Source organism: Neovison vison, chromosome 6 (assembly GCF_020171115.1).
Source record: "Neovison vison isolate M4711 chromosome 6, ASM_NN_V1, whole genome shotgun sequence".
Taxonomy (NCBI): domain Eukaryota; kingdom Metazoa; phylum Chordata; class Mammalia; order Carnivora; family Mustelidae; genus Neogale; species Neogale vison.
Window position 1 is genome coordinate 119,743,784 of NC_058096.1, and position 16,252 is coordinate 119,760,035.

The 16,252-nt window shown below is 48.3% G+C and overlaps 1 protein-coding gene and 1 pseudogene across 2 annotated transcripts in view; one reads left to right on the top strand and one right to left on the bottom strand.

Annotated features, from left to right (window-relative positions):
* The window catches only part of HEG1 (heart development protein with EGF like domains 1), an 87,998-nt gene that overhangs the window by 54,933 nt on the left and 16,813 nt on the right, over window positions 1-16,252 (top strand). For both annotated transcript variants that reach the window (XM_044252148.1, XM_044252147.1), the window contains 3 exons: window positions 3,561-3,695; window positions 8,560-8,602; window positions 8,713-8,750. In XM_044252148.1, the coding sequence (XP_044108083.1) occupies window positions 3,561-3,695; window positions 8,560-8,602; window positions 8,713-8,750 (216 nt within the window). The remainder of the gene's footprint in view (window positions 1-3,560; window positions 3,696-8,559; window positions 8,603-8,712; window positions 8,751-16,252) is intronic.
* On the bottom strand, window positions 9,890-10,043 carry LOC122910894 (annotated as a pseudogene).

Sequence of the window (16,252 nt, forward strand, 5' to 3'; positions counted from 1 at the left end):
AAAGTCACACACAGAATATACATGCTTATCAATACCTCAGATCTGCATCATGATATTCCATTAAGTAAAAAAACAAAACAAAAAAAACCATGGCCAGTGTTACCCATCTTGTGTTTTTGCAAATGATCAATGCATAGAAACAAGACCAGAATAATATAGACCAGACCCTACTCATGGGGCCATTCCTAACCCTTTTCTTATTTACTCTTTACCTGTTTTGTCAGAGTTTCTGCAGTATGTCTGTGTCTGATGAAGCAGATTAAAAAGGGGATTATAGAAAAGAACTTCATAAGGCAGATTTGGGTCTTAGAAAGGAAATTTTGCCTCTGGGATGGGAAAACTTTACTAGAATTAAAAGGGCTTGCTCACCAAGGGGGCTTACTCCTTCTGCTATCTTGTCAGCGATCAGAGTGGGCTCCGGTTAGCAAACTGTGCTACCCAGTCAGGACATGCGAAGGATGCAGAGTCTGGAAGCCTCCCCGTTGGGTGTCCAGACACCAACGGAAGTTGCTGGGAGCAGGTTTGGTGTTGTATCTGCTGGAAGATCCAGGATGTTCCCAGTGGCCCTGGGCTCTCTGAGTGCTGATACAGAGGGCTCTCCTCATGGCTCTGTCACAGCAGAGCCTGGGAACTGGGGTTACCCTTGTGCCCGAGCATAGACGCTAGAACTCTAGCTCATTGCAAGACTGGTTATTCATTTGGGGGAGAAAAGTAGCTAAGCTTTCTGGAACGGAAGCGGCTGTTATTTAGCATCACTGGGAAATTAACTAAAAAGTTTACGCCCAGTTATACTGTGCTCTCTACTTGGAGGCAAGAGCTCTTTGATTTTACTTTGTTTCTCTTCCAGTGATTCAAAGGTCCCGGTTTTTCCTAGCAAGTAGGAAGGGGACCTTTCAATTCACTGAATACTTAGAGACTACATCCTATGTGGTCAGCATTGTACTGGGTTACTTCTATGTCCCAAGTAAATGCATTTCATGTCTTGCAAATCAAGTGGCCACATACTTGGAGTTGTAAGTACCTGCTCAGAAGTAGCCACACCCACTCTCTGACCCTGTTCTTTCTACTGCTTGGATGTGGCTTATGGGGAAGCTCCTGTCTTCCTTGCTTCCTTGCCGAGGTCCCATTCTTTGTTTTGTTTTGTTTTTTTTAAGATTTCCTTTTTTCTCATAGCACTGTTAGGTTCAGAGCAAAATTAAAGAGCAAGGGCTAGAGTTTTCTCATCTGCTCACCTGCCCTGACCTATACTGGCCCCCATATTGTACCTCCCCTTTCAGAGCTGTTGAAAACAAAGACAGCCATGCATCTCAGCTGAAAACAGGCTGACTTCTCTGTTTTTCCTCCCAGTTCTTCTCCAGGTTCTTCTCTGTACCCAACTCTGTGTCGTGCTCACCTTTCGAGTGCAAGAGAGGTAGCTTGGATAAGCAGGGGCTGTCATGTTCTGACATCTGGGTGTTTCAAACATATGGGCCGCACTGAGCTACTCTGGGCTTTCCACTTCCTTATCTTCCAGAGGACCGCAGCTCTCATGCCTCCAGAGGTTGAGAGTCTTTGGAAATCCCCCAAGGAGTGTCACAGCCTTGGATTTACATAAGTTCATATTGTCTGTCCTGCGGATGTTATGCCCAGGAACGACCATGGGAATTGTGGATGGAGAACAAACACATTGTCAGGCTTAAAATGAAAATGGGATTGTACATGGTTGCATTTGATGGATTTATGACCGAATGTTCTTTAAGGATTTTTAGGTTGGCAGTTCCTCTCTTGCAGGGGCAAGGCCAACTTTCTTTGCTTCTGCACAGGGAAGGGATGCTTTAACAGGCGATTGGTATTTGCCAGCAGGCTGGATTCATGGGCAGGATGGAAGGAAAATGTGACATTGGCTTCCAGAAAATAATCTAATCAGGCCAGGCAACTCAGACTGGCTCCTGGACAAGGCCAGCGCCTGCCTTTTGCCCCAGAAGTATTTCTTTATATTAAGGCTTGAGGACTGGCAAAGCCTTCAAAAGTTTAGAGGAGGGACGGTGGGGGGTTGGAACCTCTGTAGTGCCAACTTCGCAGTGAGCCTGGTGAGGTATTCCATTTTTCTAATTTTTCTCTCTTAAATACAACCTTTTCACAATAAACAAAGGAAATTCTATCACATGCGCAAATGGATTTCTGCTTTAGCACGCCAGCTTCCAATGATAAGGACAGGAAATGCAGTGTTGAAAACCAAAGCTGTGTCCTAAACTTACCTCCCTGTGACCAGGCCATCCAGCAGGTCCCCAGCCCTTGGGACTCAGAACAGAAGGCAGATGCGGGGACCCCGTGTGGGTGTCTGTTCTCATCACCCATGGTGGGGTTAGCTGTGCCATGATAAGAGCCAATTCCTGGTTTTTTAATACATTGATGTCTTCCTTAAGATGGGAGAGCGGAGACCATGCCTCCTGGCACCATATACACACATTGCTCATTGGTGACATCTCTGGGTTGCAAACTTGCTCTTAACCTCCCAACAGCAAGAGCAAATCTCAGCGTCACTTTCCCCTTTCCCCAGCTATGAAGATGTTACTGCTTGTTCTCCAGTTAGTTGCCTAGTTTTGTCCTACTGTGTCATTTTGTCGGACCTGTCTCAGATAGTAAACATACCCTCTTTAGGTCTCGTGTGTACAGAGAGGGTCTACTGTATGCAGCCTCAGGGAGGGTCTGCTGTATACAGCCTTAGGGCGGGCCACATGCCCAGCAATGAATGCTTTTGGATAAGGAAATATTTCCTTGTCACCCACGACATGGACACAGCCACTTACCCAGAGCTGGACAAGCCAAGTTGATCTCTGTGTAGGTTTCTTTTGGTTATTGTGAAAAGGTTGTATTTAAGAGAGAAAAATTAGAAAAATGGAAAACCTCACCAGGCTCACTGAGAAGCCTGAAAGAGACACTCCTCTGCCCACTCCTGCCCCCGCCCCCGACCCGTGGTGACGGTCTGGGGACCGTGGCCCAACAGCCCCTTGGGCGTGCATGTGCTGAGCGCTGTGTCTGAACATCCCTGAGCACAGTGATGGAGCCCCCGAGATGGAGAAGCCCCCAGGAAACCTCCAGCATAGTGGGAGGCAGCCAGGAAATGTAGTGAAGGAACGCCATGCGGGGACAGCGGAAGACCCGCCCCGCCGGTCCTTGGGATTTATGTGTGGGCAGCAGGCTACCCTGCCTTGTGAGTGCACGGCCTCCCTTGAGGCCTCAGGAACCCAGAGCAGGCCCAGACACACCCTCCGCTGGAGACGGGTCTGCACTTCCCCGCTTCCTCAGTGGGGCATGGCGATGGTTTCCGGCTTTGTGCTGGCTCCCCGGGGCAGGCCATGGCTGCTATGGCTGCTGGGATCGGGGTTTCTTCTGTCCCACGGCCTGCTTGCGGAAGGAATGGCAGAAGGGGCTCCAATGGGGCCTCCAAAAGGAGACTTGCACCTGGCGGGCTTTTCAAGAAACTGTGCTCCGAGCCTCTTTAAATAGAAAGTTCATGCATCTTCGGGTTTGAAGTGGAGGTTTTGTTTTGTGTCACCGTCTTGTTTTTCCATTTCTAGCGGGTAGCTTGTGCAAGCGGAAGACTCCAGAATGTGACAAGGAGACTTCCATCTGCACCGACCTGGACGGCGTCGCCCTGTGCCAGTGCAAGTCGGGCTACTTCCAGTTCAACAAGATGGACCACTCCTGCCGAGGTATCAGCAAGTTCTCGGGGCTTCTGCGGCCCGTCCCGGCACAGGGAAGATGCTTTCCTCTGACCCAAACTCTCTGCTTGAGGTGTGACTGTTCCAAACTGAGGGTCACTTGTTTTTGTCCTATTGCCCACAGCGGGATTGGACATTTTATCTCTGTAGAACAATAGCATTATCTCTGACGGGTGCACACTGCTCTGGCCAGTCAGCCTCAGAGGAAAAGAAGACAGAATGGGAATGCCGATGGCAGTGTCTCTCCCTGCCACTCCTCGGCCCCTTCCCCCCACCCGTCCCCCACCCCTGCTTAGGGGAAGTTTGGAAAATTCTTGTTTTAGTTCCCAAAGATTGATTCTATTGTCTGCTAATCTTTGAAAATGGAGCCCCAAGCCCAGAGTCAGGCCTGTCCCTTTGTGAGGCAGCTATGGCCTCAGGGACAAAGTCCTGCCGGAGCTCAGGAGTGTGGGGAGCTCGGCTCTACCTCATGGACCACGTTTCTTCCTGGGCCAGACACGTTGCTGCACTGAGCCTCAGTTTCCTCTTCTGTGAAATGGGTATAGTGGTGCTCCCTTGGACATTCTAGGAATTGAGGAAGGTCGTGTCTAGGGAGGTGTTTTGTAAACCATCAACATTGGCCCTTGTTTTTCATCCAGGACTCGGATGAATTAGTGAGTTCCAGGTTTAAAGTATTCATGAAAGGTGTGAGGCCAGAAGCCTAATTCTGCTAACCTTTTAGGTGAGACTTAAATTCATTCAGTTTGGAATAAAGGGTGCTCTGCAAGGATGGCCGGAAGGCTGCTGCCAAGTAAAATTCATTCAAGTCCAGTGCGCTGTGTCCCTGCCTTATAGAAAAGACTGCTGGAATGTGTAATCCCAGGAAAAACGAGCAATACCAAGGCTCTCGTGTAGCTGGCAGCCGTGCCTCACATTGGCATGTCTACAGCACAGGCTTCCTGCTCGGCCAGCACCTGCTGGTGACAGATGTACTGGACCCTGAGTGAAAGTCACATACTAGGGAAAGGCGACACGCCACTTCTTTCTATCAGGACTTTGCAGGAGAGGACTGGCTCTATCAGGAGCAGATAAAAATACATCTCAGGGTGGTGCGGTCATCCTGAGCTTCAGACCTTCTGACTCAGGTACATACACAGTGGCTTTGAAAGTGCACACCCTCTGCTCCACTCGCTGGCCCCGCGCTGGGCTCTGGAGGGGAGGCTGGCCCGTGCACTGGCCAGCAGCCCTGAGGCATGGTGACCCCACAGCGCTGATTGGCACCTTTGACGCAAAGAAGATGACGCTTCCTAGTTCCATCTTCCCTGGTTTAATGCAAAGTATTCCTTGTTCTTGGAGGCCAAGGCATTGAGCCCCGCTTCATGTGGGAAGGTGACCTCTGCTAAATCCATGTGCTGGGGTGCTGGGGAGCTGGCGGGAGGGAAGGCAGGGTAGGTAGAAGTGGGGCGTGGGAGTGGTGGCCCCTGGACACTGAGTCTCTGGGAGTCTCTGACAGCCTCGAGAATAGCCCTGCCCCCTGCTCTGGTGGCCCCAGCCACGTGCCCATTTCCAGCGATTTGTTACATGCCCCGCTTGCAGACTAGCAGTAGTGACAGCAGGACTGTGCGAGACTTTCCAAATGCAGTGACACAGTCTCCAGTAACCTTACATTGATCAAGTAAGGACCCACGGTGCAGCGTGAGGATACCTTCATTGGCTCTTGGGCTTGTTGCCACGGCCCCACGAAGCCTTGTTTCTGCAGTATCCTTGTTAGTTAGACTTTTGTCTGTGGCCATTAGGCCTTGGCAGCTGCTCCTCGGACCACAGCCCTGTTGGCTGGGTTCTGATGGGTGGCAGTGACATCTTCTGGCCATCAGTACTGGAGTGCAAGGGAACTTAAAACAAGTCCCCTTTTGGACACTTCAGCTCTGAGGTCAGTCCTCAGTCTCAACGGGAGATAGAGGTATGTGGGTATGTTTTCTAAAGCTGTTGGTCAGTGAGCCTGTATTGTTCTCTATTGTACACATATATGCACTCCTTAGTGTCACAGAAGAGAGCTTCGCAGTGGCTTTACCGGAATTACAAAGCATCCTATAAAATTAAAGTGGGTGCCCTTCCCACTGAGGTCTTAACTTCCTTCCACCATGCAGGCCTTTTTCTCTCCCCAGGCTCCAAATGCCTTGAAAGCCAGCCCGTGTCTAGAACACGCTTAGCACTTTGTGGGCTTTACCTGTTGAATTCACACATGGATGCCAGGACAGCAAATATGGGAGGACAACAGTGCAGGTTGGGAACAAAAAGAATCTTGAAGACTCCACCACTTAATTGTATCGAAAAGGCCAGAAGACCTCCGCTGGCTTGTGTCCCGTGTCCGTGGGCAAAGCCCAGTCTGGACACAAGCACTAGTTGTTACTACACTCATCTTGTCTTCAGTGCCCCTCGGGTCACAGTCCCACCTGCGTGTGGAGAAGAAGAGCTGGGGCCTAACATTCCCTGGACCTCTCTGGTGAGCTTTTCCTTCAAGAAGCCTGAGGACAGTGCCAGGCCTGTGGTGGCCCGCTATCTTTGATGAGCGACCAAACAAGCCCATTTGAAGTAAAGAAATATCGTTACGCCAGGAAGTGAGGCCCCTTCTGAGGCCCGGTGAAAACAGCCCAGCCCGTCAGCTCATGGGCGGGATACCAGATGGACATTCTGTCTCGCAGGATGACCGCCCCAGGGTGGGATAGCTCCCACCGGGCAGACGAGGGCAGGGTGGGTCGATCTGATGTAAAAACATTTCCAGGAAGAAGTGTTCAGAATAGAACAGACCGGTGTGACATCAGCCTGGCCCTCAGTGCCGAGACGGACGGCGGTGAGTCACAGGGATGCCAGCAGTGCCTGGGAAGCTGCCTGCAGATGGAGGTGTGGGACACCCAGCGCTGGCTCCCCAGCTCCCGCAAACCCCTGGAGCATGAGGACAGCCTGGCCACGATGCTCCCCACACCCAGGAAGCAGGAGTGCTCAGCTGTTTCCTCAGAGGAGCCCCACCTGAGGACAGCCAGCAGCGGACTCAAGCATGTCGAAGATGTGGGAGGGGCCTCGTTCCTCCTTCCCTGCATGGGATATGAGTTTGCCCACGTGGTTGCAAAAAAGTACAGAAAGGCAGGCTATCAGGTCCTGCCTGTTTGCTAAAGGTAGGCCCCTCGGTCCCCTTCTGAGCTTCCTGGATACCAGGGCAAAGAAAGAAATACGGTCTTACAGGGACCATAAAATAAAGTACAGTTGTTCAGAAGCATCCCCATCTTTTTAGGACTCAAGGCTCAAGAGAAATTTCTCTGGGGTGTCCTCACTGAGCGCTTACTGAATGGTATGTGGCGGGTGGCGTGGTCCATGGTAACCTGCCCCAGGTCCCAGGAGCTTTCCCAGGACGGTTGCTTGGTGCAGGAGACTGCTGCGGCCCAGGGCAAGTGCTTCTGTAGAGTGAGAACAGGGCGGGCCAGGTTTCCAGCTGGAGAGACCTGCCGGAAGGGAATTGCAGACTGTGAAGAGCAGTGTTGTCTGAACTGTTCCAGTCCACTCTAGTGATACACTGGCAATCTGTGACAACAGAAGAGATGGTGGAAACAGACAGCGTCCATCATTCAACGTGGAAGAACGAACAGCACTGAACACATCCACAGCACTTAATGTCATCACGTGCTAATCCACAGGGGAGGCTGTGGCACGTTGGATGGGAGGGCGCCTGTCCCAGCCCACAGGGTGTGCGCCCCTCGCCCCCAACCACGCCTGCTGCTGGCACTCACATCCCACCGTTAGTATGTGCGCTGTCTGTCAGGGGATCGCTGCTCTACGCCGTGGACCTTTTCTTATCTGTGATCTTCAATGCAGTGTACATCGTACATTATTCATGAATCAAATTTCTCTCACTTCCTGCAGCGATGAATTGGACAATGAGGCCATTTTTTATTGTCTGCTTTCATCCAAGCACACATTATAGCTCATGCTGTTCTGTCAGCTTATTATAGTGTTGCAAGTGTTCCGTGATCGGATAAATTGGGGAACTGCTGACTCCCAGCAATGGCTGGGCCAAGCCCTCCAGTCCGTCAGCAGCACCAAGCAGAGGGTTCCAAGTTCTCTTCTGGGGTGCTGTGCTGATTAGCACTCCCCCAGATACATCCAGAATCCCCTGCACAGGCTGTAGACAGGGTGAGCATTCGCCCGTGGAAACTGAGGCACCCACCGGGACCATGTCCCAGAGGATTTCACAGCTCCCACACTTCCTCTTGGAAGGGGCTGATGAGGCCAACAGCAGGTTAAAGGTTTGACCCACATTAAAGAAGATAAAGCATTTGTGTATATGGAAGGCTGTTACACAGGGGCCCCAGAGAACTTCAAAAAGAATTATATTTGTTAGAGGAACTATAGGGTAGATATTACTATTTCTATCATGATCATATATATATATATATATATATGAAACCAATAGCCACCAACAGGTTAAGAAAATTTTGTGATAAAATTAAGAGTTGAGCTGGGCACCTGGGTGGCTCAGTCAGTTAAGCGTCTGCCCTCAGCTCAGGTCCTGATCCCGGGGGGGTCCTAGGATCAAGCTCTGCATCACATCTCTCATTGGGCTCCCTGCTCAGCAGGGAGTCTGCTTCTCCCTCTCCCTCAGCCCCTCCCCCTGCTTGTGTTCTTTCTCTCGTAAATAAATAAAATCTGTAAAAAAATTTTTTAAAGTTGAGCTGGCAGGTTATAGATAATTCTAAAGCTATTTGTAGGCTTCTGGTTCTAGAATATTCTTGTGCACTTTAAGGTGGCCAGTGTCTAATAACTGCCAGTTTGGGTCAGGGGAGGTCAAGGGACATATTCATGGATTTTCCTTTTTCTCTTGCAGCATGTGAAGATGGATATAGGCTTGAAAATGAAACCTGTATGAGGTAGGCTCCATGACCATTTTTTCTGATAAATTTGTTACAAACCAGATCTCGAAATCTGGTTTCTTTTTATTTTTGAAACTAATTCTCATTTTTTCTTTGTTGACTTGCAGTTGCCCATTTGGGCTTGGTGGTCTCAACTGTGGAAACCGTGAGTATGCAAAGATCTTGAGTTTCAAGGGGGCAGAGTGGAGAGTTTGGGGGAATAGAGGGCTGACATGGTCTCTGTGCACAAGCTCCAGTGCTGAGGGGTATGGGGAAAGCAGAGGGCCCTCCAGGGCGTCCAGGTCTGGCAGGGGAAATGAGTGCATTCCTAAACAGCTCCCACTGTGGAGTGTTAACACAAAAAATTAGGTGGGGCAGGGAGCAGGGAGGGAGGGAGCAGGTCTAGGAGACTAGAAGAGCCTCTGGAGCACCTCTTGGAGGGGATGGGATTGGAGGTTTTGGAAGGCTTTGAGTGGGCAGGTGTGGAGGAAAGGGAGTGGAGGCAGAGGGAACAACTTGAAGGTCTCAGGGCAGCCTGGGCTGGTGCTGTTCCGGGGATGGTGTGTGTGGTATGGCCTAGGACGGAAGGAGAAGAAGGCAGAGTGGAGGATTAGTTTAGCAGAGTACGTGCAGACCAAGCTGTTAGCTTGACAGCTAGCCCTGAGACTTGAGACTCTAATCAGTATCCATTGTGGAAGCAGCAAGAGTCCTGGAGCAGGACTGCAGCTGATGGAGAAAATCAGGTCAGGCTGCAGGATGGAGGGCAGATTCAGTTCCTGGAGAAAAGCAGTTGTGACTCATTTCAGATCACTTTCACTGACATCTTCTGGTATCCAGAGCTGAGAAATGAATGAAAAAAATTCTGGGATATAGGATATAATGGGAATAATAACATTCAATACTTTATTTGAGGAGAGCTTTGACCCTCATTCCATAGATGAGTGTGCCTTAGACATGACCTCATAACACGTATAGAAGTGCCCAGTCCCTAGTCCCCTGACAGTTTATGTCTTCGCTGGTATTTTCTTTGCTCATAAAACTTTCTTGTTCGTAAGTTTCATTACTGCACTTTGAGCGTAAATAAAAAGTAAATAAGATAAAATAACAAAGTAAAAAAAATGCAGTACTCAACAGATATAAAGCTATTTGGGTGGCCGGGCATGGAGCCACTTTGAGGCCAGAGTCTGGAGACTTGGAATTACATCCCATCTAGGATTTTTGGTGATTTGGGGCATCGGCTTGATCCCAACTACAGAACAGCAAGAGGTTACAGTGACAGCCTAAGAGAAAGATGGGGGAAACGCTTCTCAAAGCAGATATACTTAGAGTCATATAGAACAGAGGGAGGAGCTCACAGAATTAATGTTTTATTTTTTATTTTTTATTATTTTTTTTCAATTAGCAATAATCACGCCTCGGATAAACCTCATTGGCTACGATACTGCCACTGCGCAAAGCTATTTTTTATTATTTTTTTTAAGTAGGAAGCTGAGGCCACAGAGTGGTAAACAACCCTATCTTATTTAGTAATCCCTGAGGACACCTTGGAGCCATAAAAGCACTTAAGCACAGATATTCATCATGATGGACCCAAATCATCACACACCAAATGGTGTTCCAGGCTATTGTGAACTGGTTTTTACTCACAAAGCTTCTAACACTGAAGGGGTAAGGGGTGTCCCTCACAGCAGGCGATTCTGACATTTTAGTGCCAAACACCAGACATTAAGGTCTCAGAGTCCCAGGACTGCCCCGACTTCAGACAGTCCCAAGTCTGGGCCTCTGGTACTTCTGACCAGCCAGCTATAAATCCCAAGTTCCCATGACACCCTCCTCATGTTCAGTAATTTGCTAGAACAGCTTGTAGAACTTACAGCTACAGTAGAGTGGACTCACATGTGCAAGAAACTTACTTAATGTTACCAGTTGATTATAAAGGATACAACTCAGGAACAGCCAAATGTAAGACATGCCTGGGCAGGAATGGGGGCAGCTGCTCAGAACTTCCATGCTTTCGCAGGTGCCTCACTTTCCCCGCACCTTTATGTGTTCACCAGTCCAGAATTTCTCTGAACTTCATTGTTTAAGATTTATAGGGGGGTTCTGTTACATAGTATCAATTGATGAAATTAATGGTCATTTGCCATTCCAAGTCCGAGGTGGGGGCTGAAGGTTCCAACCCTCTGATTGGTTCCCTTGGCAACCAGCTCCAGCCCCCCCAACTTCATTAGCATAAATAGAGGTGCGGTGGAAAGAGGCTTCTTCTAAATAACAAAAGGTGTAACTCTCACCCCTTTCATTCAGAAATTCCAAGGATTTTAGGAGCTCCTATGCTAAGAACCAGGAGTAAAGACCAAATAGGTATTTCTTATTATATCACAGTATCACAGGTATATACATGGTTTAATAAGAAGAGGAAGTTATGGGCACCGGGTTGGCTCAGTGGGTTAAGCCTGTCTTCTGCTCAAGGCAGGGTCTCAGGGTCCTGGGATCAAGGCCTTCATCAGGCCCTCTGCTCAGTAGGGAGCTTGCTTCCCCCCCCCCCTCTCTGCCTGCCTCTCTGCCTACTTGTGATCTCTCTTTCTCTCTGTCAAATAAAGAAATAAAATCTTAAAAAAAATAAAAAGAAGAGGAAGTTATCATATGTTAGACTTTTTAAACATTAAAAAGTAGTCAAAATTATCTTTTAATAACCAGTGCTTGAGAAGGTGGCCTTCAGGACCTCTCTCTACTTGCTAGGTGGGACTCTGCCTGACTCATGAAACACTTCATAAACTCATTACAGTCTCAGGGGAAAAAAAAAAAAAAAGTAGGCTTTAGTTTTTTGTTTTAGTAGAAGTACAGTCGGCACACAATGTTACATTAGTGTCAGGTGTATGACATGATGATCGGACAAGGGTATACGTTTTGCTGTGCTTGCCACCTGCGTCGCTCCCATCTGTCACCATACAGTGCTGTTACAGTTCCGTTGGCTCTCTCCCTATGCTGGACCTTTTATTCTTGTGACTTACTCATCCCATGACTGGAGGCCTCAGGATTTTTTTTTCCTTTTTTTTTTTTTTTAGATTTGGCTCATATAAAACCCTATGGATAGCAGTGTATGGACTTTTCTAAAAAGTCACTAGACAAGCTTTCTCATCTGGGTCCGGGATCTTTATGCCTGTGTTCAGGAAGGTATCTGTGCTTTCCAAGGGCTGCCTGGGATATGGAATTATCTTGTTCACTTTCTCATGTGAATCTCCTCCTTTAAAACCAGAACCGAGCCATAGAGCACTCTGAAACTGATCACAGAATAGAGTAGCCTGCACACAAAAATAGAAGAAGGCCTAGAACTTTCAATGCAGAAAGAGGAGGCTGAATAGTCAGGCACAATGTTTAAGCTGTCTGAGACCTGTTCACCAAATGCTAGAATACGACAACTCAATGGTGAGTTTTTTAGAAGAGATTTTCAAGCTAACAGGTATTGATTGCACCACAAGCCTGCAGATCTTACTCTGAGAGGTCCTAAGTATTAGAAACAGAGAGGCTTTGGGACACCTGGGTGGCCCAGTCCCTTAAGCGTCTCCCTTTGGCTCGGGTCATGATCCCAGAGTCCTGGGATTGGGTTCCGCATCCGGCTCCCCGCTCAGTAAGGAGCCTGCTTCTCCCTCTGCCTGCTGTTCCCCTTGCTTGTGTGCTGTCTCTCTCTCTCTCTCTCTCTCTCTGACAAATACATAAATAAAATCTTTCAAAAAAAAAAAAAAGAAAAGAAACAGAAACAGAGAGGCTTAGATAATGTCACAGAGGATGGCTTAAGAATAATTTGAGGAGGAGCGCCTGGGTGGCCCATTTGGTTAACCGTCTGCCTTCTGCTGGGGTCTTGATCCTAGGGTCCTGGGGTTGAGTCCCCTATCAGGGTCCCTGCTCAGCTGGAAGCCTGTTTTTCCCTCTGCCTCTCCCCCTGCTTGTGCTCACTCTCTCCCACTGTCTCTCTCTCTCAAGTAAATAAATACTTTGGAACAAAACAGTACTTTGAGGGAGGGACGGAGGAAGAATCAGTGTACAGTAGAGTTGTATCACATGTGCAAGAAATAGACTAGAACACCCCATCAGAATGCAGAGTAGAGAGAGTGAGGGAAGCAGATGATTAGTGTGGCTCTAGGGTTGAACCAGGGAGCGGGAGGTAGGAGATGCCATCTGCCAAGTCCTCCTGGCACCTCCTGGTCCTGACAGGCCTCTCGTGAGCCCGTATTTCAAACCTGCTTTTGTCAAACAGTTCTCTAAATAGGCTTTACCAGGAAAGGCTTCGATTTCTCAGTAAGGAGAAGAGTGATCCAAGGAGGGAGAACGGATCTAGGGGAAAGCCCCATAAAGTGTTGAGGGGAAAGGGGAGAGAACTGCCAGCATTGCTTTAAGAGGCATTTAGTGATTTTTTTTTTCAGAGTTCATTAAATACTATATATGTCTGAAGATGATATACTCCTACATTCATTGACCCTTCTGCAAGTTCCTGTGTCCCCTGTTATGTTTGTGGGGTCTTGGCCATAGCCAGGATTTCTCTCTGATTCTGAAACTTTTCCTTCTCCTTATGACCAGCAGAGGGCAGGCTTCTGTCTGCATGGCTCTCTCCCAGCCACGCTGTGTTGGTGACTTTGGTTAACACCTTGATGGTGTGGGGCTATCACTGTGTGATTTTGCTGTCTTACTATTGATTAGCAATGAACAGTGACTGATAGTAAACAGCACCTGCCCCCACCCTTGTCTGAGCTCTCAGATCATCCCTCAGTGTTGTTTAAGGAGTGGGGAACACCTGATTGACCCCCTCTGTGATGATGGCACCTTGAGGAATCTGTGGTTTGTCACTTAGTGTTTTGGGCCCTGACCACTCACACTGTCACTTCTGTCATGGCCATCAAAGTCAGTGAGGGCCTTCTTTGGGCTACAAGAAACCCCAAGAGGGGCTTCCTTAAGCTGGAAACTTTACAGGCAAGAAATGCTTCTTCTCCGGGCAGACATCTTGGGGCACAGGCCCTACCCAAGCCCCATGAGTTGGAGAGCCCAGCTTTGTTCAGTCACAGTCTTGAGAGTCCCTCACTCCCACGTTCCTGGGAGTGATGCAACTCCACTGTACTCTGGGTTTATGGCCTGCCTTTCTACAAGTTTCCATTAGCTTCCTAGTTGTGCGCAGATTCCTCTCCTTGTTGCTTCAAGCTTGAGGGGTCCGGACGAGCCCTCTGCCAAGCCTGTTAGACTCGGAGGTAGCACGGGCCCAGCTGGACTCCCGTGGGCACCTGACAGGGGCCAGCCACCTGCGCCCCCAGCACCCACCCTCCAGATCATGTCTGCACCTGTCCCTGCACTCCTTTTTATTTTCTTTCCATGTCACATATGTCTTTTTATACCGCAGATTCACGGAAGGCTGGTTCTCCCACTTGTCCTGGCCTCAGGATTCCCTTATAGACCCATAGCAGAGGTGCCCCTGGCTTCCCGAGCCTCTGCCTGCGTTTACACAGGCTCCCCTCGCATCTCCCCCCATGTCTCTGTTTGCTTCCCCTCTTCCCTCTCTTTAAAATAAATTAATGAGATTGTCTCATCACAAAAATAATATGCCCATTTTCATTTTTAACTCCAGTTAATTAGCAATAGATTTAAGTAGAGGGAAGAAAACTGCAGTCCACCATCTCCACACCCATTAAACACCACTGTTCATACCCCGGCGTCTGCACTGTTGTCCACACCAAGTGTGGCCTAGGCACTGGCAGCGCCGGCTTCACCTCCACTCCGGACCTACAGAATGCGAATCTGGACTTGGACTGCAGACCTCGATTTGATCAATGTACAGATTTGTATGCATAGTACAGCCTAAGAAGCACTGGTATTATATATCTTTCCAGAGATATATATGTATATCTTTCTAACAGAATATACTGTTTTATAGCCTGCTTTCAAGTCTAGTAAGCTGTGTAGTATTTCCATTTACGTCATTTTATAAGGTCACTTTCGATAACTATGGAATCTACTTGCAGATACGCCATTCCCCTCTTGCTACCTTTTTAATGTCTTTTTTAATATTCCCATTCTCCAAACCATTTTTCTGTTTGGTGGTTCTTGTCACTTTGTGATTACAGAACTCACATAATTTTCCTAGGTTATCTTTGGCTGCAGACATTTTTACCCGTCCCTTTTTTATGTTCCCAACGTGCCTTTTTGTAGGGCAGTCTTTCCATTCAAAGGCCTGTGTCCCCCTCAGCAGGACTCCTTCCCCACCAGCCTCCTAGCGTGGCCTGAAAGGATTTAGAGCCTGTTTTCCCCAAGTACAGTCCTTTTCCTCAGCTTCTGATGAAACTAGAACATTCAGCTTAAAGATCCCCTACATTGTCTTCCCACCCATCCCACCATCTGGTGGCAGGTGTATGAAGTATCTCAGAAGTGTGTTCAGGTCTGAAGTGTGTTCAGGCTATTGTTACACTGGGCTTCAAAAAGATTCACACCAGCGGAAATGCTGTAGTGTTGGCAGGAGTCCATCACTCATCACAGACATCCAGGATGACAGCACTAAACTGCTTAGGAGGAAAAAAAAGATAATTGTCCAGAAATCAGCTGGAAATCTCATTCACCTGGAAGCCATCTCAGGCAGTCTTGCCTGACCTCATTCAGTGTCAGAATGGAAAGCAAGCAGGGCTTGGGAGAGGGGAGTCCTGCTCTGTGTTTGCTCTTGGACCTGGCCCCATAAGGCCTGTAGGTATGAGAAAGACTCATTTCAAAAGGCACAGAGAAGGAACAGATGCTGTGAACAGGGATTCTAAAGGAAAGCTGATGCAAGAGGAATGGAAGGATTTAAAAGGCAAAATTTTAACTGTGCATTACTAATGAGCTCAGTGAGGGGGGATATGGGGAGAACTAAATGAATTCTAAAATAAAACTAATGAGAGCTGTGTGCGTGGCTTAGTAGGTTAAGCAGCCGATACTCGGTCTCAGCTCAGGCCTTGATCTCAGGGTGGTGAGTTCGAGCCCCAAACTGGGCTCCACTTTGGGCAGGGAGCCTATGTTAAAAAGAAATAATAAGGTGCACCTGGGTGGCTCAGTTGGTTGGGCGTCTTCCTTTGGCTCGGGTTGTGATCCCAGGATCCTGGTCGAGCCCCACATCTGGCTCCCTGCTCAGTGGGAAGCCTGCTTCTCCCTCTCCTACTCCCTCTGCTTGTGTTCCCTCTCTCGCTGTGTCTCTCTCTGTCAAATAAATAAGTAAAATCTTTTAAAAAAATAATAATAAAATAAAGCTAATGTGGCCACCTAGAAAGGTCTATAACAGGTTCAAGGATTTTAAAACAATTTGTATTGGTTGGTTCAATTCTGACACCATTTCTGATGTGTGTTTTTTCCACGCTACCAAGCAATTTAACTCACTTCTGACACTTTTGATCTACCTGGACATAGCGTCCGATCCCACAGGTGAGGGCTCAGTCCCGTAAGACTGTATCCCTTCCTCATTAGATGCCAGTTGGAAATCCAGGTGCCTGTTACTGTGCTTCTGAGCAAGCGGCTGTAGATCAGTGGTTCCCACCATCCCCAGGCTGGGTTGGATTAACCCGCTACAGCAGCTCACAGAACTGAAAGTAAATCATTTACTCACTAGATCACTGGTTTATTATAAAAGGATGTAACTCAGGATGAACAGCCAGATGAAAGAGG